Raw genomic sequence first — 21,522 nt, 5'->3', positions numbered from 1 at the left:
TGGGAACTATGATTCTCTAGATTGTTACCAATCAAATTACACCCACCCACCTTGCTCCAGCATTGCACCGAGACTGACCTGCACAGCGCCCCCTCCCGGGCAACCCTGGGACTGGCCCCGCCCAGCGCAGCGCAGCCCCGCCCACACGCACGAGTTGCGTACCTCAGGCCAGCCCTGGCGGAATGTACCATCTCCCTGCTGCTGTGGGGTGGCGCTACCTAAGAGCCCGAGCCCGGCTGTTGCTCCTTCACCCCAGCCCGGTCCTGAGCTGGCTCAGCCCCGGTCTTCGCTCTGCCCCGCCTGGCGCGAAAAGGGCCCTGGGCTCACCATCGCACCCCTCCCCCTGGCTCGAAGAAATGGTTCAGCCCACTGCCGGAGAGTCGGGGTGGCCTCGGACTGAACCTCTGACATGTGAGGGGGGGAGAGGAGAGGAGAGGGGCCGCGGCTGGAAACCCGGGAGCGGGAGGGAGACCGAGGAGTGCTACGGTCTGCCCGCCCCGCCCCGCTCCCCCTGCCGCCCCCGCTTCCCGCCGGGCGAGCGCGCGTGGGGCAGCCCAGGCGGCTGGGTCGCTCCCCCGGCCGCGGGAACGCTGTTGGTTCGGGCCGTCAGTCCGTGTCAGGCGCCCTGAGGCACGGGACGGGAGGGGTCCCGGGGAAGCCGCCGGGTGAGTGTCCAGCCCCAGCCCCTCGCTGCGGGGGGGGTCTCCGGGCCGGAGCCTCCTCACCAGCGCCGCGGGGAGGGAGTCGGGTCCGGTCCGGTCTTAGCGGGGGGGGATTAGGCCAGGTCTCTGGGGGGGGGCAGGTGTCCCTATGGTGGGGGGGGATTAGGCCAGGTCTCTGGGGGGGGGCAGGTGTCCCTATGGGGGGGGATTAGGCCAGGTCTCTGGGGGGGGGCAGGTGTCCCTATGGGGGGGGATTAGGCCAGGTCTCTGGGGGGGGGCAGGTGTCCCTATGTATGTGTGTGGGGGGGGGGGGGTTAGGTCAGGTCTCTGTGGATGTCCCTGGGGGGTGGGTTAGGCCAGGTCTCTGGGGGGGGGATTAGGCCAGGTCTCTGGGGGGGGGCAGGTGTCCCTATGTATGTGTGTGTGGGGGGGGGTTAGGTCAGGTCTCTGTGGATGTCCCTGGGGGGTGGGTTAGGCCAGGTCTCTGCGGGGGGGCAGGTGTCCCTATGGGGGGGATTAGGCCAGGTCTCTGGGGGGGGCAGGTGTCCCTATGGGGGGGGGGATTAGGCCAGGTCTCGGGGGGGGGGCAGGTGTCCCGATGGAGGTGTGTGTGTGTGGGGGGTTAGGTCAGGTCTCTGTGGATGTCCCGGGGGGGGGTTAGGCCAGGTCTCTGCGGGGGGTTAGGCCAGGTCTCTGGGGGGGGCAGGTGTCCCTATGTGTGTGTGTGGGGGGTTAGGTCAGGTCTCTGTGGATGTCCCTGGGGGGTGGGTTAGGCCAGGTCTCTGTGGATGTCCCTGGGGGGTGGGTTAGGCCAGGTCTCTGCGGGGGGTTAGGCCAGGTCTCTGGGGAGGGGGCAGGTGTCCCTGTGTGTGTGTGTGTGGGGGGTTAGGTCAGGTCTCTGTGGATGTCCCGGGGGGGGGGTTAGGCCAGGTCTCTGCGGGGGGTTAGGCCAGGTCTCTGGGGAGGGGGGGTATGTCCTGGGGGGGGTAGGCCAGGTCTCTGGGGGGGGCAGGTGTCTCTGTGTGTGTGTGGGGGGATAGGCCAGGTCTCTGCGGGGGGGTGGATGTCCCGGGGGGGGGTTAGGCCAGGTCTCTGCGGGGGGGGGGGGGCAGGTGTCCGTGTGTGTGTGTTTGTGAGGGGGGGGGATTAGGCCAGGTCTCTGTGGGGGGGCAGGTGTCCCTGTGAGGGGGGGATTAGGCCAGGTCTCTGGGGGGTGGGGCAGGTGTCCCTGTGGGGGAGGGTTGTCAGGCCAGGTCCTAGCAGGGGCAGACAGGGGGGTCAGGAAGGTCTCGGGGGGGGAGCCCCCCCCATAGGGTAGGTCAGGCCAGGTCCTAGCAGGGGCCAGGGAAGTGCCCCCATGTGGGGAGTTGGGGGTCAGGCTAGGGGACAGGTGCCCCATGAGTAGCCCAGACTGGCTCCTGGGACAGAGCAGTTGGGTGCTGGCGGGGGAGGGGGCTGATCTCCCTTCTCATCCTTAGAAGTGTCCCTGCAGGTCCGAGCTGAGGCAGGGGCAGCGTGGGGAAGCCCCCCTGGGTTGGACCCTCCACTGCCTTGGCCTTGCCCTGTCCAGGCCTGAGAATCCTGCATTAGACTCGCCCACTTGCCTAGAGAGAAAAGGGCCCAGCTGAGAGCTGTGACTTGTAGCCTGCATGACCCCTTCGGAAGTGACCTGGCCACAGAGCTGAACCTGACTCCAAGCCAGGGGCGGCTCTAGCAATTTTGCCGCCCCAAGCACCCCAAGCACGGCGGCACGCCGCGGGGGGCCGCTCTGCCGGTCGCCGGTCCCACGGCTCCGGTGGACCTCCTGCAGACGTGCCTGCGGAGGGTCCGCTGGTCCCGCAGCTCTGGTGGACCAGCGGACCCTCCACAGGCACGCCTGTGGGAGGTCCACCGGAGCCACCTGCCGCCCTCCCGGCGACCGGCAGAGCGCCCCCTGCGGCATGCTGCCCCGAGCACGCGCTTGGCGTGCTGGGGCCTGGAGCCGCCCCTGCTCCAAGCTTCTCCGGAGTGGAAAGATCCAGGCTGGTGCTGATTGGAATGGGGGTATATTTTGGTTTCTGTTTGTTATACTGATATTGGGTCCTTCCTCCCTCACCTACAGGAGAGCTGAGGAGCCAGCTAAGCTATCGCTATGAACGCCATTGTTGCCCTCTGTCATTTCTGTGAGCTCCATGGCCCTCGCACCCTCTTTTGTACAGAGGTGCTGCATTCGCCACTTCCTCAAGGCGCAGGGAATGGAGACAGCCCTGGGCAAATTGAGCAGGCAGAAGACGAAGAAGGCGGCATTCAGATGAGCAGCAGGATCCGCTCACACAGTCCAGCAGAAGGTGCTAGTGCTGACTCTAGTAGTCCAGGGCCAAAGAAGTCAGATATGTGTGAGGTGTGTATATGGACACCCTGTGTCTTTTGCTGAACTAATGGGCTTTGGGATTCTCAGTGAAGGGCATGTTGTTGTTTGGGAGAAAAAATAGTGCACGGAAAATGGCTTATACTTGCACAGTGCCGGTAACAACAAAGGATCCCGAAACCCTTATAAACTCTAGATTAGATTAGAATTGTTTTGCACACCACTGATGTGCAGCCATCTGTGTAGTTAAAGCCTGACCATCGATTAACAGCAGCAATATTTATGCAAAAGTATAAAACAGGAAATGGAAAAAATTCTGTATCCAGTTAAAATTGTAGAGAAAATGTATTCACCTATGTGTCTGTCTGTCCCCATTGGTGCTCTTCCACTTAACTGTTGGTACCTTTTTTATTAAGCTATTCCTAGTGTGCTTTGTGTCTCTCAAGTGGTGACAGATTTCAGTGTGTCAGTGGATTCACAGTTGCTTCCACCATCAGCTGAATTTGGCCAGTTGTGTAGCCTGCGTCAAATACAAAATCCAGTGAGGGAGTGAGTTATGAAAGAGGCTGTAGGAGAGGAAGGATGGTTTGGTGGTTAGGACTTGGGAGACCTGGATTCAAGTCCCTGCTGTGCCACAGACTTCCTGACCATGAGTGAGTCACTGAGCCTCTCGGTGCCTCAGTTCCCCGTCTGTAAATACTTTCCTATCTCCCTGGGGTGTTGTGAGGATACCTATGCTGAAGATTTAATCATTCAGGTGCTGTGGTAATGGGGCCTACATATAAGTACATTAGATTGTTGTGTCCTACTTTACTATAGGATTTTCCTTTTCTGTGGTCAGGGTTGCCGCTCTCTTGCAGCAGGACACCCTGGATATGTCAGCCATGACACAGAGACATCAATCAAATATGTCAGCCACCAGCACCCAAACCATCCGCAGCTGTTCAGCATTGTGCGTCAGGCCTGTGTCCGCAGCCTGAGTTGTGAGGTAAGTGATATGAAATGCAGGAAGAAAATCTGTATATAAACGTGTATGCTGTTTCTGATCTAAGACTCTGCTTCACTGATGTCAGCCCCTCCACAGCCATAGGAAGGGGTTGGAGATGGAAGGCAAGGCCAGACACTGTGTCTCAGTATTTGGCAGGAATTTTTAAAGGTGACTGCAAAAGAAAAAAATACTTGACTCTGCCCTTTTTGATGCATAAAGAAGGCCTGAAAGGTTTTTTTATATAAAGTTTGTCATTTCAGAGCTATGATGAATTAATTTTTAATTTTCATCATCTGATCACCTCGAATGCTCTCTAGCATAAGTGTTTTAGCATACATGTTAACTAATGTTCCACCTTTATATCTAGCTGTGACACTTTTGAGTACATTTCCCACACCTGAAGAAGAGCTCCGTGTAGTTCAGTGTCACAAACTGGTCAATCACAATCTCCTTCCTTAGAGGTTCTTAAGGTCAGGCTTGACAAAGCCCTGGCTTGGATGAATTGGTTGGGGATTGGTCCTGCTTTGAGCAGGGGGTTGGACTAGATGACCTCCTGAGGTCCCTTCCAACCCTGATATTCTATGACTGGTAGATCCTCTAGGATTGACCAGTTGATTGCGATCTCCGGTGGTGCAGAGTGGTTGCCGCTAAGGCAGACTTCCTGCCTACCCCGGCCCCATGCCGCTCTCGGAAGCAGCCAGTGCAGCCCCACGGCTGGGGAGACAGGGGTCTCCCTTTGCACCCCTTCCCCAGCCCTAACTTCCTCTGAGCCAGCACCCTATACCCCCTCTTGCTCCCCAACACTCTCCCCCCAGCCCGGAGCCGCCTCCTGCACCCAAACTCCTAGAGCTTGCACCCCTCACCCCCTCCTGTCCCCCAAACCACTGCCCCAGGCTCAGCCCAGATCCCCCTCCCACACTGCAAACCCCTCAGCCCCAGCCCAGAGCCCGCACCCCCTCCTGAACCCAACCCCCTGCCCCAGCCCGATGAAAGTGAGGGTGGGGGAGAGCGAGCGACAGGTGTGTGTGTGGCGTGAGTGGGGAGGGGCTTTTGGGAAGGGCAGGGCCTCAGGGAAAGGGCAGAGTAGATCCTGGGTTGCCCTTAGATTCAAAAAGTGATCTTAGGCATAAAAAGATTGGAGACCACTGGTGTAGTTTAAAGGCTTGTCTCTTTCACCAACAGAAGTTGGTCCAGTAAGAGAGATTACCTCACCCACTTTGTCCCTCCATCATCTGATCTGTTACTGGAGAGAACCTTTGCTAATTTTGGGTTGACTACTCTTCACCTGAAGCAAAGGCACTTGTGATCTCAGAGCTGTGTTTTCGCTTTCTTGTGTTTGCCCCTATTTATCTTACTTATTTCCAAAATAAGCCACCTCGGTGGTAGTGTTGCAGGCTGTTGCTTGGTATCAGTAAATGTTGTTTTGGACCTTTGTGGACCGATAACTTACAGCCTCTTACAAAAGGAGGGAAAACTTTACAGAAATTGAGATTGCCCCAGCTCATGCATCCATTTAATCAATTTTGCTGTAGCAGAATACAGCGACATTCTTAAGTTCCAGTTAACCTGAAGGTTGTGCCAGGTACATGGGGCAGCAGCAGAGATGTTTGGCTCCATCTATCAGACCTTGTATGTTGGGTCGCACTCCTGAAAGGGCTGCCCATGCCTCAGCAGGCAATACCCTCACAAGTGGGAAAGCTTTGCTCGAAGAGCTTGACGTAATTTCAGTTAAGTGATGTGCTGAGCCAATTTGTTCTATCACGTCCGTTTCCCACCAGGTCTGCCCAGGACGTGAAGGCCCTATCTTCTTTGGGGATGAGCAGCATGGCTTTGTGTTCAGCCACACCTTCTTCATCAAAGACAGCCTGGCACGTGGCTTCCAGCGCTGGTACAGCATCATCACTATTATGATGGACCGGATCTATCTCATCAACTCCTGGCCTTTCCTGCTAGGGAAGATCCGAGGCATCATTGATGAGCTTCAGGGAAAAGCACTCAAGGTGGGTCTGCTTGAGAGAGAACACAAATACAGGTGAGAGAAAGAAGGTTAAGTGGGACTGGCGTGCCCAACAGATTGTGAGAGAACTAAAGAGTAATGTACGCAGCTAGAGCTGTAAGGGAAACTTGGGTGGTGATGTTGAGATTAAGGGGCACGTAGGGATGGACCCATGCTTTGGATGCCTCAGAAGGGAAGACAGACATCTTCTCCATCCCATCTCTTTTGTTGCCTATAAGAAGGGGTTGAACTGTGAGGGAGAGAGGGGAATTGTGGTATACCTCCAAGCTCTGCCCACAAGATAAACTTGCCCCATGTGAGACATTGGAACGAGGGCCACTCATGGTAGACTGGGCAGATGTTCAAAAGATGATTGTGCAGCACTCAAATTCCGCTCGGTTCCTTCTTGGTGGGGCTTAACTGTGCCTAGAAGCTCTGCTAGGTTTCTTGGGCTTGGCTGCTTCCAGATTGGGGCAGGCAAAATAGCTCCCAAATGCCACCCACTTGTGGCACCGAAGTGTGGTGTCTCCCACAGGAAATTGGGCAGATCTGTTCTTATCTCTTTCTCACATGAGGAATGAAATAATGTAAATGTTAACGTTAACTGTCATCGCTGGGTATCTGAGATAATGCCTCTTGGAAATGAATGGGGCAGTTCACACCCCTCAGAGCTATAGTAAATTTTCTAAATCACTTAGGCGCTTTAGGCTCCCAAATCCAACTTTCAAAAGTGCCTAAGTCCCATTGGAAATCAGTGGGACAAGGTGCTTTTGAAAATTGTACCCCTAGTCGCTGCATACTTAGACATTTTTGCATCCGTTACACTCTGTTTTGAGGTTTCTTCACAACCATAAATGGTAGAGACTTACTTTTTTTTTCCCATTTCCATCCTTCCTTCCTTCCTTCCTGAGGGTCTGGAGAATAAGATAGCAGCTTGAGAGAGGTGCTGGTGTGGCAAACTGCCGTATACCAGCCCAATCAAGCCTTGTCTATAAAAATGTCATTCTTTCTCTGTCTTTTCTGGATCTAAAGGGAAATTTTTCAATTTGTCCATCCTTCTGGTGGGAAAAGAATTGCCAGCTTGATTCTGTAGCTGATGGGAAATAGGGTTTTATTCCACGTTAACAAGGTGCATCTGCCTAGTTGTTCCACTGAGTCATATTTACTTAAATGTCTTTTCTGTTGTCCTCTAACTGTCTTTATTTTGTAACTCAGGTGTTTGAAGCTGAGCAGTATGGGTGCCCACAGCGAGCCCAGCGCATGAATACGGCCTTCACCCCCTTTCTGCACCAGAGGAATGGTAATGCAGCCCGTTCCCTGACGTCGCTGACCAACGATGACAACCTGTGGGCATGTCTGCACACTTCCTTTGCTTGGTAATGTCCTCTATGTCTCTGGGGCCTATACCACCTGTTGGAATAACAGAGACATTTCCCAGCATCCTAGAATAGTGGGGACATGGGGTGAGCATCTAAGTTGTTGGTATTCCAGTACTATGTGGGGCTCTATCCCAAGAGTTAGTAGGGACTGGGCATGTTGATGCAGCAGCCTTCTTGGTCCCTTGCTTTTCCTATCGCTCTACAGCAGACGTTCCGTCTGACTCAGGAGCAGCACTGACGAGCTGCAGTGGGAATCATGTTTATCAGCCTCTCTGATCTAGAGAGAGGCTCTGCAAAGCATCAGACAAAAGTGAAAGGAGGAGATAGAGCTCTTCTTGCCCACCCCACCCCGCACCTAACTTGTGACAGTAGTAACTCTGTTGTGTTGAACAGTCTAACTCTGCCATGCCCTGGTACCTTGTGCTATGCAGGATAAGATGTTTTACCCTGCCAAATGGATGTGCGTTAGTGAAATTTCACAGTATGCTATGCCAATGCCAGACTCGAACATCAGACTCCTCTGGAGAGATGCCGTGGAGAGTGGTGTACTCCTGGAGATGTGATGGGTTTGGGTTTTTTAGGAGGGATATAACAGTAAGGCTGGCATGCTGCAGTAACATTCTTTCCAATGCCCTTGGGTGCCCCAGTCCATTGTGAAAAGTTTTAGTAGTTACAACATGGGGAATTGAAGGAAAGCTCAAATGAGCCACATCTCAGTGGTAGCCTGATTCTTGGTAAGCTTACTCTGCCACGTTTCATGCTGACAACTTTGCCCCCAGCAAGCAGGCTTGATGAATGTTGATTTCCCCCCCCCCCCCACCTCCCCTGTCATTTTTCACTTCTCCAGGCTTTTGAAAGCTTGTGGCAGCCGGCTCACGGAGAAGCTTCTGGAGGGAGCTCCCACAGAGGACACCCTAGTTCAGATGGAAAAACTTGCAGGTGAGTCTCCAAGCTTCTAGAGCAGGGAGAGCATTTCAGAATGCTTTGGATAGGAAAACTGTGAACATCTGCTCATTGCATACACAGCATAAGTACTGTTTGCCTCTGTCATCCTGTGATATAACTTGCCTAATGACTCATGTCCTCCCAGGTGGAAAGAAATCTAATGTGAAAATAAGACCTGTGGAGGTTTAAGGTCTCCCTGTGTGCATTCATTATTTGCATATTGGCCTCACATTACCATGATATCTGTACCTTTTAGCTGGGATGTACCTAATGATGTGTCTGGCTGGCCAAGAGAGGTTACTATTGCATGACATGAGGCTTTCCCCTTTCTTACTATTTCGCAAGCTTCCTAAATATATAGAAACATGGATTTTCCCACACTGAATTAGTTCATTAGTCCATCTATTCAAGTATCTGCATAGCCTGCCTCAAGGAGCAGCTGGTCCCTTCAAAGGAAGGATACAGAAAGCTCCATAGTGTATTTGGCCAATTGTGCAGTGTTCTGTCTGGGGCGAACACCAAAGAGTCAAGAAGTAAGTTGTCATTTTATGCTCTGAAGCATGAGGTTTGATTACTTATTACCTTAGCTTGCATCATAAGCTGCAAACACTACTATTGAAAAGGCCCACCCATTTCTCCCCTCCCTCCCAAAATTGGCCATAGCGAGTCAAGTGTGAAACGATACTAGACGATGTTCAGAAGTTGAGCTCTGGGGCAGTTGTATCTGGAGGGAACATAACAAATGATCTTTCTCTTCTCTTGGAGACCTGAAAGAAGAGTCAGAAGGCTGGGATGGCTCAGAGGGAGAAGAAGAGAAGCCTTCTGCCCAGCCAGATGTTATAGAAGGGCGGGAGCTAACTAAATGCCCAACGGACACATCTCTGATGTCAGATTGCAGCAGCTGGAATGTAGCTTCCAGAAGGCTGTCCGTCTTCCGGTCCCTCAGGCACATGAGACAGGTAGGAAAGGAGGACTGGAGCCTTTGGCTGGGTGCTTTCTGACCTATGCACCGGCAAAGCCTTTATTCAGAAGAGAATGGCTACTTACTGCCATGTTTTGTTTTTTTACACACACACACTTTTCTTCTGGGGTCTAAACTTAGTTTTTCTTTCCTGGTACCTGTTTTATCTACCTCTGAATGTCAGCAATGCTGCTCAAACAGGAGTCAGCAAAGAACTTGAAAACCATCTGGCATCTGAAGCATGGGGGGGTGTCACGATTATAAGGTGAACTGCATCTCTAACTCCTCTTGGTCTGAGTGCGCCCACTCTAGGTCTCCAGCATCTAGCTGTCACTTGTCTTTCAGGGAGGAATTGCGCTATTCTCTCAGAGATCAGGCCCTGAGTTGCAGTCCCCTATGTGTCAGGTGTGATTTACCTCAGCAGGCCTGTTTTATGTCCAGCCCTGCACTTCTATTCCCTCTGAGAGCCATGGCAGTGGTTTAATACAGTGACAAACCAACCTCTTTAGAGCAAAGTATTCTTTAGTTAAAACAAAAACATTTAAGAGGAAACCCCCCCGCCCCTGAAAAATTATAAAGCAGACTGTAGGCATGTCTAGCTTTTCCCTCAGGCTTCCCAGAATCTGGGAAGGCCTGATTTCTTTAGATACCCCCCACCCCCCCGAGTCTCTCTGTCTGTCAGCCTGTCTCCCTGAGAGAGGCTCTTGAATGTTTTAGACTGTTTGTTTCTAGCCTCCCAGCCTGGCAAGACAAAGCTTGTAACTCATTGGGGACAGGATCCTCGAAGCTCACAGCTTGCCCCTTTGTCTTCCAGGCATGTGCTTAGTGCTGCTTGTCTAGGACTATCATGGGGCTTTCCTGTTTGTGCTGCCACAGCCCCCGCTTAAGTTAGATCAATACATTTGTAGAAGAAATTCTAATAACTCTCCATAGTTGTACAGAAACTTTAGTTCACTGATCAGGTTACTTACAATGGTTTGAATATTGTTTGTAGATTAACACAGCTCTCCACACCTGTCAAAGTTGGCAAACAGGGCAATGGTGACGGGGGTTAGGCATTTTCATCCCCAGACCAGTAGTATGAACACAGCACAGGTCAGTAGTGATTGAAAGTTGTTGTCATGTATTGGCAGTTTGCCCTGTAGGAAGTGTTAGGTCTCAGTCCCGCTCCAAATGAGCAAGTGTCTGTCTTGCCCAGACCACCAGCACAGTTGGCATGGATTGGCCCACTTGTTGGCAGCCTCAGCTGAGAGGCCAAGGAGTGTGTGAATGGCCCTGGGAACTGAGCTGTTCTCTTACCTGTGGTTAGAACTGAATTTCATCCTAGGTTGTGGTCAGGAATGTTGGCAGGGAAGTATGTGCTACTGTGCTTGCTCTGAGACAGAGGGCTGAAGTCATGCTGTGATGATTGGGCCTGTAAATTGACCCTAACTGTGAGCGCAACAGTAAAAAGTGAGTGAAAGTGTGTAAAATGTCGCAGTAACCTATAACACCGAATGTTGGTGGGGAAAAGGGGCAAAAGGGAGACTCAGTCCAAATCAAAAGGCCTACTGATATAATTCAGGGACTATGTTAAAATGTGCCTGGCAAAGTGTGGGAGCAGAAATCAATGGACCAAAATTGGTGTATCAGAAATTAGTCCTAATAGATGAACAAAATAATGAGGGGATTGGCTGTTGCACCCATTGCTTTCTTGTGGCTCTTAAAAAGAAAGATGTTTGGGGGAAATTAGCAGAAGAAAAAGCTGTCTGACAGCAACCACTGCGGTCAGTTTTACCAGCATGGCTGCCACTGTCTCCTGGGATCCCCGGATCTACCGTAACACCATTGGGCCGTCGGTGTTCTGATCCCAAAAGATCTGACCAGAGTGGGCCAGAGAGAGGAATGCAGATGCCCTCATCACTTCCACTGGCTCCAGCTGACTCCCAAACACCCCCTGGGGTGTGAGACTGTCTCCCTTCACTCCTTGTGTCCCTCTTTTCCTTCCTTGTCTCATTTCTTTTGCATTCTGTTTAATAAAAGCCCGGCTAAGACTGCAATACTGTTATCAGCCTGTGACCAGAAAGGCAAATAGAAGCAATGCCCCAAACCGTCCGATGCTGGTACCAGTTTTCCAGATCTCCAAGTGGCTGATAAGACTGTGTGCTGTGCCTGTTGTTTTCCAGCAGTCAGACTGCAAGTGAAAGTCAGCACCAGAGGCTGAAGCTGCATTTTCTATTTGTGGTGTTCTCTTCTTTCCCCTTTTGTGTGGATTTCTCTTGTTTTGTCTTCTAGGAAACAAAATGAGACTTTGACAACAGCAATAACAACTCCTCCAGCCCATTTCAACTAACTCCCCCCTGCAAAAGACAGTATTAAAAATGGTGATAACTATCTAAAAGACTGTCAAACAAGGGTTTTTTCCTTCTAAAGGCTCTTTGCAGTGAAAGAGAGAGAACAGTGGATATTGTTTAAAATAAAGCCTTACTTAACATTTAACATTTCAAGTCCTTTAACTGTTTTCCTTCTGTTCTGTATCTTTAATGAAGGTTAAAAATTACTTTTAATCGTGTGTTTGGTATGGCATTAAGCAGGCTGAGGTCTCTGTATACCAAACCCTGAACCTTGTTTCCAGCTGTTTAATGTTGGACAGAGACAGGGTCATATTAACACCTCTAACTCTTTGAGCCCATATATTCCATCTAAATTAATACAAGAGCCCCACCAGGCTGTCAGTCTAGCATCTTTCACCAACACTAAAATGCATATTTAGACTTGTGCTGTATGCAGTAGACTTAATGGTAATAGTTCACTAGCATTTCCAATATGTAATCAGTAACATGGCTGGAAGGCTGCTTTGCAGACATGCTTGTGATGGACTAAAATGGTGAAGGAGAGTAGTAAAATATCCAAGTAAACTCAGGATTAACTTGTTTCAGGTCCTGGGGGCATCAGCTTTCCGCATGCTGGCGTGGCATGTATTAATGGGGAACCAGGTCATCTGGAAAGCACGAGATACAGATCTCGTCCAGTCTGCCTTTGACATCCTACGGGTAAGAACTTGTTTCTTCATCTCCCTGTTGCATCTTCTTGCATAGTGTTTAACAGTTTAGGCCCTCAAATTTACCTGCCTCTTAAAATATAATCTGGTGCGGAATGTGCTCCAAATTCTATTAGCGTTTAAAACAAAAAATGCTGTTTTGTTACCAAAACTTTAAATTAAAAAAAACCCAGCACCTCTATTGTTTATGTAGGACCTGTAGTAATTAGTGTCTTGCTATTGTGTAACAACCAGCAGCAAGAGAACTGATCTGTTTGAAATAATCAGGCTTCTTCTGAGCAGTGAAGAAAACATCACCGAGTAGAACTGAAAAAGAGTGTACTGCTACCTCTCTTATTCCAAGGGTTTCTAGGAGACTTTTCCCCTTTGAAGGCTCCATATTGCAGCCTCTAAGCCAAGGAGGGCTGGGAGTGGTTCTCTGCTCAGTCTCGTATTGTCCGAAGGGAGTCTTTCAAGCCAAGTGAGATACTTCCATCTCCCAGAGTCAGCGCAAGCTGCCTTAGCAGCCCTCCGAGATGCCACCAGCCTGACAAGTGAGACAGAAACTTGGACGTGAACCTGGGCCCATATCTTTAATTCTAAAGCTTCTCTTGCCATCTTTGTTTCCTTCTGCAGACCATGCTGCCTGTGGGCTGTGTTCGGATTATCCCCTACAGTGACCGCTATGAAGAGGCATATCGGTGTAACTTCCTGGGGCTCAGCCCCCATGTGCATATCCCACCCCACATACTGTCATCTGGTAAGAGAACCAGCTCCTCTCCCAGTTGTCTATGTTAAAATACCTTGTGAAGGCAAAGAGTTGTCAACTAAAGCCCAGCATCCTTGAATGAACTAGAACCAGTGCCCCTTTGTGATGTTTTCCAAGTGACCTTACCCGGTCTATTGCTGAGGGACATTGCATGATCATGGCTTGCAGTGGGCTCAATGACTAGAAATCCCAGTTCCTGGTTAATAAGAGGCTAATACTGCTGTATATGGACCAAACACTGCAGCCTGCCAGAGTAGCACTCAGTTTATATGCACGCACACAAATCTGTGACAATCTGCTGTGTGTGGTGGGTTTGTGTGAGAGATTAACCTAAAGGTGTGTTAAACTTTGCCCTTTGTCAGCCTTTCTGAATGGGGATCCTAAACAAACACAGCAACAGTATGTGTCCAATCCAATTCCCACTCAAGTCAAATGGAGTCTTTCCATTGGCTTCAATGGAAGTTCGATCAGAGCCTTAGTGAGCAAAAGGTTTAAAAGACAGAACATCATAGATGTTAGTCAGTAAAGTCTTGGCCAGAGCTGGGTGTTGGTTTTTACTATAAATTAATTCCTTTTACAGCGCGGGTGCAGGTGGTTGCTATTATATTTCCAAGATTTATTAAGTTAACATCAGCAAGCCAGAGATCTCCCCAGCCAACTCTTTTAGGACTCTTAGGTGCAAGTTATCTGGACCTGCTGATTTTAAAAATGCTTACCTAAGTAGATGTTTAACATCCTCCTTTGTTACTAATGGACAGGAAAGTACTTTATCATCCCCTTATGATGCAATTATATCATCCTGCTTCTTTCCGAATACAGAACAGAAATATATGTTGAATGCTTCTGCCTTTTTTTGCATCATTAACAATTTTACCATTTCTGTCTAGTAATGTTATGCCATTGAAAGGATTTCTTTTGTTCCTAATATAGTTTAAAAACTTCTTCTTATTGTCTTTAGCCCTGCCAGCCATATTTCCCCTCGATGTCTTTAGCTTTTTTACATTTCATAATTTCTAATTTATATTGATTGCCATCTAGATTACTTTTCTTCGATTTGTTATATTTCAAATTGCTGCCTTCACTTCGTTAGTGAACCAAATGGGCTTTTAGCCAAAGTTGTCCTCTTTCTTAAATGTGGAATCATGATTTTTTGGCCATCTAATACATTCTTCTCAAAGAATTCCCAATTTTCATTCACATTTTTGCAGTCTAAACTTTTCCTTGTGATTAGTTTTGCTCACAATTTCCTTCCACTTTGGGGAAATTAGCCCTTCTGAAGCACAGAGTATATATATTTTGATATATTATTTTTCATATAGATTGTTGGTTTTAATGTGCTGGGGGGTTTATCATCACTCTAGAATTTGCTGTCATTGTGGAAGTCCGCACTGCCACCCGGTGCAGCCTCTACCCAGTCCTGTTTGATGATGAGCAGCCCCTCAGCAAGTACGAGTTTGTGGTCACCAGTGGCAGCCCTGTGGCAGCAGACCGAGGTGGGTGCTTTGGAAAGGTGGAACTCTGTCAGGAGAGGCCTAGGCCACTGTGGCCGGAATAGAATCTCTATCTGTAGCTGTTAGCATTCTTTCATCAGCATTTGGCTGTGGGGGCTTATTCTTGTGTTCTGGCTGCTAAGAAAGTTTGTATGCAAAGCCATGTCAGTACACAAATATGGTCTTAGAGAACTTGATTTTCTCTAGATAAGCAGGCTGTTGAAATGCTGTTAATTATATAGGATTTGCCATACTAGCTCAGCAGGTTGTCTAATCTTCTTCAGAGAAGAGGAAGAATCTTCTATAACTCACCTGGCCTACAATAATGTATCTAGGGAGATACTTTCCTGATCCATGGTGAACAGTCTGCGCTGTGAAACATGTCATTTCCCTAAACTCATGCAAGTGTAGTCTAATCTGCTAGTCAGCCAGATAACGATAAAATTATCTAACTCCAGTGTCTGATACTGACTTCCTGTGACTGTGAACTACAAGGACTAAATTCAGCTTTACCTGGTTTTAAAAAAAGTGCCTGATACTCCCATGCTGAGAGTTTAACTTTACCTACAAACTACTCTTTCCAAGTGGGCCCATCATTTGGACTGGGTATGACCCCAAGGCACTTTTGTAGACCGTGCATTCAGTATTTTCAGAGCAATCTTTTTTTAATTTAGAAGAGCTGTTTTCGTAGGCTCTAAGTAGGCACATGATTGATCCCCTCTCTCCTCGCACCACTCCTTTAAGGATGTGGGTGTAAGAGAGCTAACACAGGGATTTTTCAACAGCACTGCAGAAGACCTTACTGTGTTGCAGAAGCTGCTGCAGGTCCCCAGCTATGGTTGGAGGATCCTACTAGCACATGTACAGTTCCATACGGCTTCTTTGAGAACATTGGTTCTATTGTGGAAGGCAAGGGAGCAGCTGAGGGCTGTTATCTTTCCTCTTGTAATACCCATGAATTTCCTCTTGGCTCAAGAAGGGATTTGGGTTGATTAGTCATCTAAGAACCCTGCCTTCACTGAGATGAGCTTTGTTCAATGCTCTGGCTCTGTTCAGAGGGAGGTTATTACTTTAATGCACTGAATCAGAGCAGTGGTGAAAAGTGCATGCAGATTAATGCTCTGGAACTAGTGTTGAAAGGGGCCAGAGGCATTCTGTGCCCCTGAGCTGTAGTCCACTGAGCCTTAGACAAGCATAGGCATCCCATGTTAACGGTTGATAAAGGCATTAAAAGTGGATGATCTGTTGTTCCTCTTGTGACCCTTCTCCCTGTGCTTGCAGTTGGCCCTACCATCTTGAACAAGATTGAAGCTGCTCTGACTAACCAGAATCTTTCTGTAGACGTTGTGGATCAATGCCTTGTCTGCCTGAAGGAGGAGTGGATGAAGTAAGAGGCAACTGCTTTGTTTCTGTGAAACAGCTTTAGATATTTGTTAGTGTAATCCCATCAAGATATTCCAAAGGGTTTTCCAGAGACACTGGTGGGATAACCAACTTGCATGTTCATCACTTTATACAGGACCAGTTTGTAGCCAGTTGACCTTTGACGTTAGTTTTGAGCCCCACTCTCTGGAGAGCAGTATGATCTGGGCACAGAATTGGGAGCTAGGGAGCCCTAGTTCTAATCCTAGCTTTGATACTAACTCCCTCAGTGGCCTTGGGCAAGTCTCTTTTTAACCTCTGTGCCTCAATCTCCCCAATTGTGATGCTGGTCTACAAGACCAATCTTGCTTACCTCACCAAAGTGTCAGCATCTGAAGAAGTGAGCTGTAGCTCACGAAAGCTCATGCTGAAATAAATTTGTTAGTCTTTAAGGTGCCACAAGTACTCCTGTTCTTTTTGAGGATTCAAGAGCTGTCTCCATCTTCAAAGCTCTTTGCAAATGTATATTGGGCTCTGAATGTCCACTAAGATCTACAGCAGGTAACTGTGCTAAACAGATAACATGGTGTTGTCCACAGGCGCTGCATGTGAAGGCACAAGTGGTTACAGTGGAAGATGGAACAATTGGGTGAAATAATTCATGGCCCTAGTGTGGTTTTAGCATAATTTGAAAGCTAGGAGGGAGTTGGATGTGCACATTCAGTGGGAGGCTGTTCCAAGTGTGCAGGATGGCATGGAGGAAGGCATAAAGGAAAATGGGAAAGGGAAAATTCAGAATTGCTAAATATTATCAGGGCTGGAAGTGGCTAATAATTATGTCCAATTCCTGTTTCCAAACCTCTGAGCATAAGAGGAGCGCCTTTAAGATTTTCCTTTTGATGCTTCATTAGCATCTTGTTGCACAGAATTATTGGGTACGAAAGAGAAACTTGCAGTGCTGCCTATGCCTGTATCTGAAACATAATGTGTACTAATGCATCGCTAGTGACAGGAATTTTTTTTCTGCAGTAAAGTGAAGGTCCTCTTTAAATTCACCAAAGTAGACAGTCGACCCAAGGAGGACACTCAAAAACTGCTGAGCATTCTGGGGGCGGCTGAGGAAGACAATGTCAAGCTCCTCAAGTTCTGGATGACTGGCCTGAGCAAGACATACAAGTCACACCTGATGTCAACGGTCCGCAGCCCAACCTCTTCAGAGTCTCGGAACTAACCAGGAATGCCTAGCCTCACTTGCTGCCTTCAAATACGTGCAAGGAACCGAGAGTTTTCTTTGAGCCTTCAGCATGCGCATCATGTGAATAGTGAAACACCATTGAACCTCTTACTGCCCTCAGACTAACTCTATGAGTTCTAGTTTTAGTCTTTTGAATTGCTGTGAGACTGTGCTCCTAAGAGTGCATGTAATTAGCGCTGCTCTCTGCCTCCAGATAGGGCTCTGGACTCCAACTCCACTCTGAACCTAGCCTGCAAACTGAAGTCTAATTCAGTGTAACTCAAGGAACCAGAGTAAACCAGTCAGTGCCCTTGTGCCAGCCTTATCACTAATGGGGTGACAGTAGAACTCCTGCAACTCTGGATTTTATCTTAGATGTTGCCATAAATAGACGTCTTGATGTTTGGGACTGCAGAGAGACAAAAACAATTTGGACATAATATCACTGTAGGTCCCACCTAAGATCTCCGTAGATTAGAGGAGCAAAGAAGCAACAAAAATCTTAGGCGTGTGACTGGGGTTACTACATCTTAACCTTAGTTACGGAACACTCCTATCATTACTTTCTAAAACCACTTCGTGCTCAGTAGATTTGGCTGGATCTGAAGAACTTCATGACTTATGCTACAACGGAGAATTGCAGAGGACTCTTATTTATGTTTTTCCACGTTCTTAATAGCCTAACTTTAAAACTACGCTTTAGGTTTGCTCCAGAAATCTGCTACTGTCCAAAATGGTAAGTGACACAGGGATTGTCTCAAAGCGCACACTGAATGATGATGTGTAGGCAAAGTTCCCTAGCACAGAGGGGACTTTCTCCTCCCCTCAGAAGTGCTCCACTGCTCTCTGTATTCTACCGTTCCAGCTAGTGTGTGGTTAAGCAGGAAACAGCCAGTTTACAGAATCTCCCTCGCTGTGAAACCCTGAAGTAGCCAGTTTGAAGTCTGCTAATACCAGGGCAAGGAGAGCATGCACAAGAAGAGCAGCAGCAGCATCTGTGCATCTTTTAGCTACTGACTTTGGCTCTTAGTGAACATCTTACTGTAAAGGAATTACTGTATTTCTAATTTTATCCTAGGTTATTGTTGGAAATCTTGACAGGACTATAGACATTAAAAATAAAAAAGGCAAAGGAAGTGTGTTGTAATTCCATTGAACCAATGTGTTTGCATTTTAACAAGAACCAGAGCTGGTTTTCAAACCCATCTGCAGGTTCTGTTTTTATGTATATTTAGTACCTGGATATTTTTGTAAATAAGTCTGTAAAAATGGCAACAAGCATTAAAACTCAATAAGAGCTATTTTTGTAAAATGGAAAGAACCTGATTTGTCTTGATGTTTAAGTATTTTAAAACTGGATTGGACATAAGAGCAGCAATTTAACCATGGGACTTCTCTTGCACTGGCTCCCAGGGTTTGGACTGCAGAACCTTTTATGTCTTTTTGTTCTTAGATTCTGCTTCTTGTGTGTAAGAAACAGTTATTCCTAACTGGCTTTAATCCCAAGCAACCGATTTATCAGCTCCGAGGTTCTTGACTCTGTACGGCCTTCCCAGGAAGATGACACAGCCAGTGTGTACATAACCCAGTGGAGAGATCATTATCCTGTTATTTCAGAAACTGTCCAGCTTGATTAACTTCAGGGTTCACAATCAACATAAACATAGAGCAAATGCAAGAATTTTCACATCAGCAAAGTTCTTGCAGCTCTAAGTGTGCGGCCAGGACTGCTGAAGCTATAGCTGGAATTAACACATTGTTCTTAGCCTGAGTTAATTGACGAATGGGGGATGGGGTGGGGGGAAACAGTGTCATCAATTGACATCTTTCCCTCTAACTGATGTTCACTGAAGGGAGAGGGGAGTAAGGGCTTTAGCCCTGCAGGGTATGGGGGCTCCACACTTTGGCTACTGGGGCGGGCAGTGCCTGGGCCAGCTCCTCTGTACAGTGAGGGGAGTAGGTAGGGGGGTAGCTAGGGGCTGTGTGCAGCACAGAGGGGATCTCTCAGGATGACAAGAGAAGAGTAGAGAGGGGCATTGGGTGGCTGGCTGGGGCTAGCTCTGGGTGCAGGGAAGGAGGGTAGCTAGGAGCTCTGCAGCATGGTGGGTAGCTCAGGGTGGCAGGGGGAGGGCAGGAGTGTGTGGGCCTGGGGAGTAACTGAGGGTACAGGGACAGGGTCTCTAGCGCCTGTGCTCGGGCAAGGGGGTAGTGTGGGGTGCAAGGAGGGGTTAGGGGCTGTGTGTGGGCAGGGGGTAGCTCAGGGTGCAGGGAGTGGGGTAACTAAGTAGAGGGCTCCACACTGTGTGGCATGTTCTTCTCTTCCCCCTCTCCCCCGGCAAGGCATAATGTTTGGGGGGGCCAAGGCCAGCCCCCAAAGTGGGCATTCCACCCAGACCTACCCTGCCCCAAGCTGCACTGCCTCCAGCCATTGCCCCTGGTCACAGTCTGGTTGCAGGAGGGGACAATGGGCTGAGGCAGGAGGTTGGGATGTGGGAAGGGGTGAGGAGTCCTGGCAGTGCTCACTGCAGCTCCAAGGAAGTGGCCGCCAGGTCCCAGTGGCCTCTAGGTGCATGGGCGGGCAGGCAGCTATGCACAGTGTGTGCTGCCTTCACATCTGCAGGCACCCCCCTGCAACTTCCATTTGTCGCGATATCTGGCTAATGGGAGCTGCAGAGCCAGCACTAGGAGTGGGGGCAGTGTGTGGCACCCCCCTGACTGTGCCAGTGCCTAGGGACCACAGGGACCTCGTGGCCACTTCCAGGGGCAGCACGGAGCCCAGGCAGGTAGGGAGCCTGCCTTCGCCCCAGGCCCAGGCTGTGCTGCCGACGGGAGCTGCCAGGGTCCCTTTTTGACCTGGGTGTTCTGGTCGAATACTGGAGACCTGGCAACCCTAGCGGGGAAGAACTGCCACCTAGCCCTGCCCCACCCCCGGCTCCACACCTGGCCAGGGACCTAGCTACTGGCCCTCACTGCAGCCTGGCTGCAGCTCTGCTCCCGGTCCCAGCCTCAGGCCCTGGTCACCATCCCAGCCCAATGCACCCCCAGCTCCCTTCCCCCGCTGGCCATGTTCCCCCCCCCCACACACACACACATCCAAGAGCTGCAGCCCCACTCCCAGCCCTGGCTCCAGGGGGAGGGCAGGGGGCATGGGAAGGGGTAAGAGGGGCACACACCCCTCAAAAGTTTGGGGGATGGGGTAGCTCAGGGAGAGAGGTTGTGCCAGGAGGGCTGCTGTCACTGGGCTCTGCCAGCCCTGGAGCCAGGTCCACCCACCCAGGGTGACTCTTACCAGCTGTGCTGTCAAAGGGGGCTGGGCACCAGCAGGAGGGGATGAGGGAGCAACGTGGCTGTCCACTCCAAGCCACCAGCTAGAGCAGCAGCCACCCTGCATTGCCTGGGTCCAGCTTCCCACCTTCCAACATAGCCAGGGCAGGGCCTTGGGAGGGGCAAGTGGAGGAAATGGGGGATGTGGAGCTGCCCCCAGGACTGTCCCACTCTGGCACTGCGGTTTGGAGGGACAACACCCCTCCCAACTCCACCCATGCATTCACAGACCCCTGAAACTAGCTTGGGGGATGCAGAATCCTGGTTGAGAACTGCTGCTCCAAGGGACTTAGATACCTGTGATGGGATTCCCCAGGGTAAAACCTGGAACTGTGGGACTGCTGTGCACCCTCAAGGCTCCAGCTTGTGCCATTTCTCACAATGCTATGCCAGTGACAAGCAGCAAACCCCTCCAGGTGCTGTGATCACTCAGCCATCAGCATGTGGGGACCCATACTCAGCTGAATTACATGAATGCTGTCTCAGAAAGAGGCACCAGCAAATCACCCCAGAAATATACTATCTTACACTGCTCAAGACTCCCTTGGTCAGGGCATGCTCATTAATTAGTTTGCCACTCCAACAATGGCTAGTGGACATGCAACAATCCTTGAGCTGAGATTCTCTAAGCACATCAACCCAAAACACGCTGTTTTAGGTAAAATAGAAAACAGATTTATTAACTCCAGCGCTAGATTTCATGTGATTATAAGTTACAGGCATAGAGCTCAGAGGTAGCGGTGCTACTTTCCTAGAAGCCAACTGAGCCCCCTCCCCTGCATGGTGTTGGGCACTGTACGCTAATAAATAAAAGCCACTGAGCCAAAGAGCTGACCATTGGCAAGTATGTCTACACTGCAAATTAAGGTGCAATTGTACCATGGTCTGCTGTAACAATGGCAGAGAAAATGCAGTGGCATGGACCCGCCCCGCCCCCTTCCAGCTCACCCCAGCTGTCCCCAACCGCCCCCCCACCTCACCCTTCCCCAGCCCCCCCCATCACCTACGCCCCTTCTCCAACCGCCCCCCCACCTCACCCTTCCCCA

At 49.7% G+C, this 21,522-nt stretch overlaps 1 protein-coding gene across 2 annotated transcripts; it reads left to right on the top strand.

The window, feature by feature from the left end:
* The first annotated feature begins 255 nt into the window (after positions 1 to 255).
* Positions 256 to 18,299, top strand: FLCN (folliculin). Of its 2 annotated transcripts, none has more exons than XM_044980806.1 (12): positions 256 to 411; positions 2,764 to 3,042; positions 3,851 to 3,997; positions 5,776 to 5,997; positions 7,209 to 7,369; positions 8,220 to 8,311; positions 9,083 to 9,276; positions 12,197 to 12,310; positions 12,934 to 13,057; positions 14,428 to 14,559; positions 15,838 to 15,943; positions 16,948 to 18,299. In XM_044980806.1, exons 2-12 carry the CDS (start codon positions 2,794 to 2,796, stop codon positions 17,147 to 17,149), a joined length of 1,743 nt encoding a protein of 580 aa, XP_044836741.1. In that variant the 5' UTR covers positions 256 to 411; positions 2,764 to 2,793; the 3' UTR covers positions 17,150 to 18,299. The 2 variants fall into 2 exon arrangements, with proteins under 2 accessions (XP_044836741.1, XP_044836740.1); XM_044980805.1 differs by lacking the exon at positions 256 to 411 and adding an exon at positions 426 to 665.
* Positions 18,300 to 21,522: the final 3,223 nt, after the last annotated feature.

The sequence above is a fragment of the Mauremys mutica genome, chromosome 11 (genome assembly GCF_020497125.1).
Source record: "Mauremys mutica isolate MM-2020 ecotype Southern chromosome 11, ASM2049712v1, whole genome shotgun sequence".
NCBI lineage: Eukaryota > Metazoa > Chordata > Testudines > Geoemydidae > Mauremys > Mauremys mutica.
This window is presented reverse-complemented; position numbering and strand designations above follow the sequence as displayed.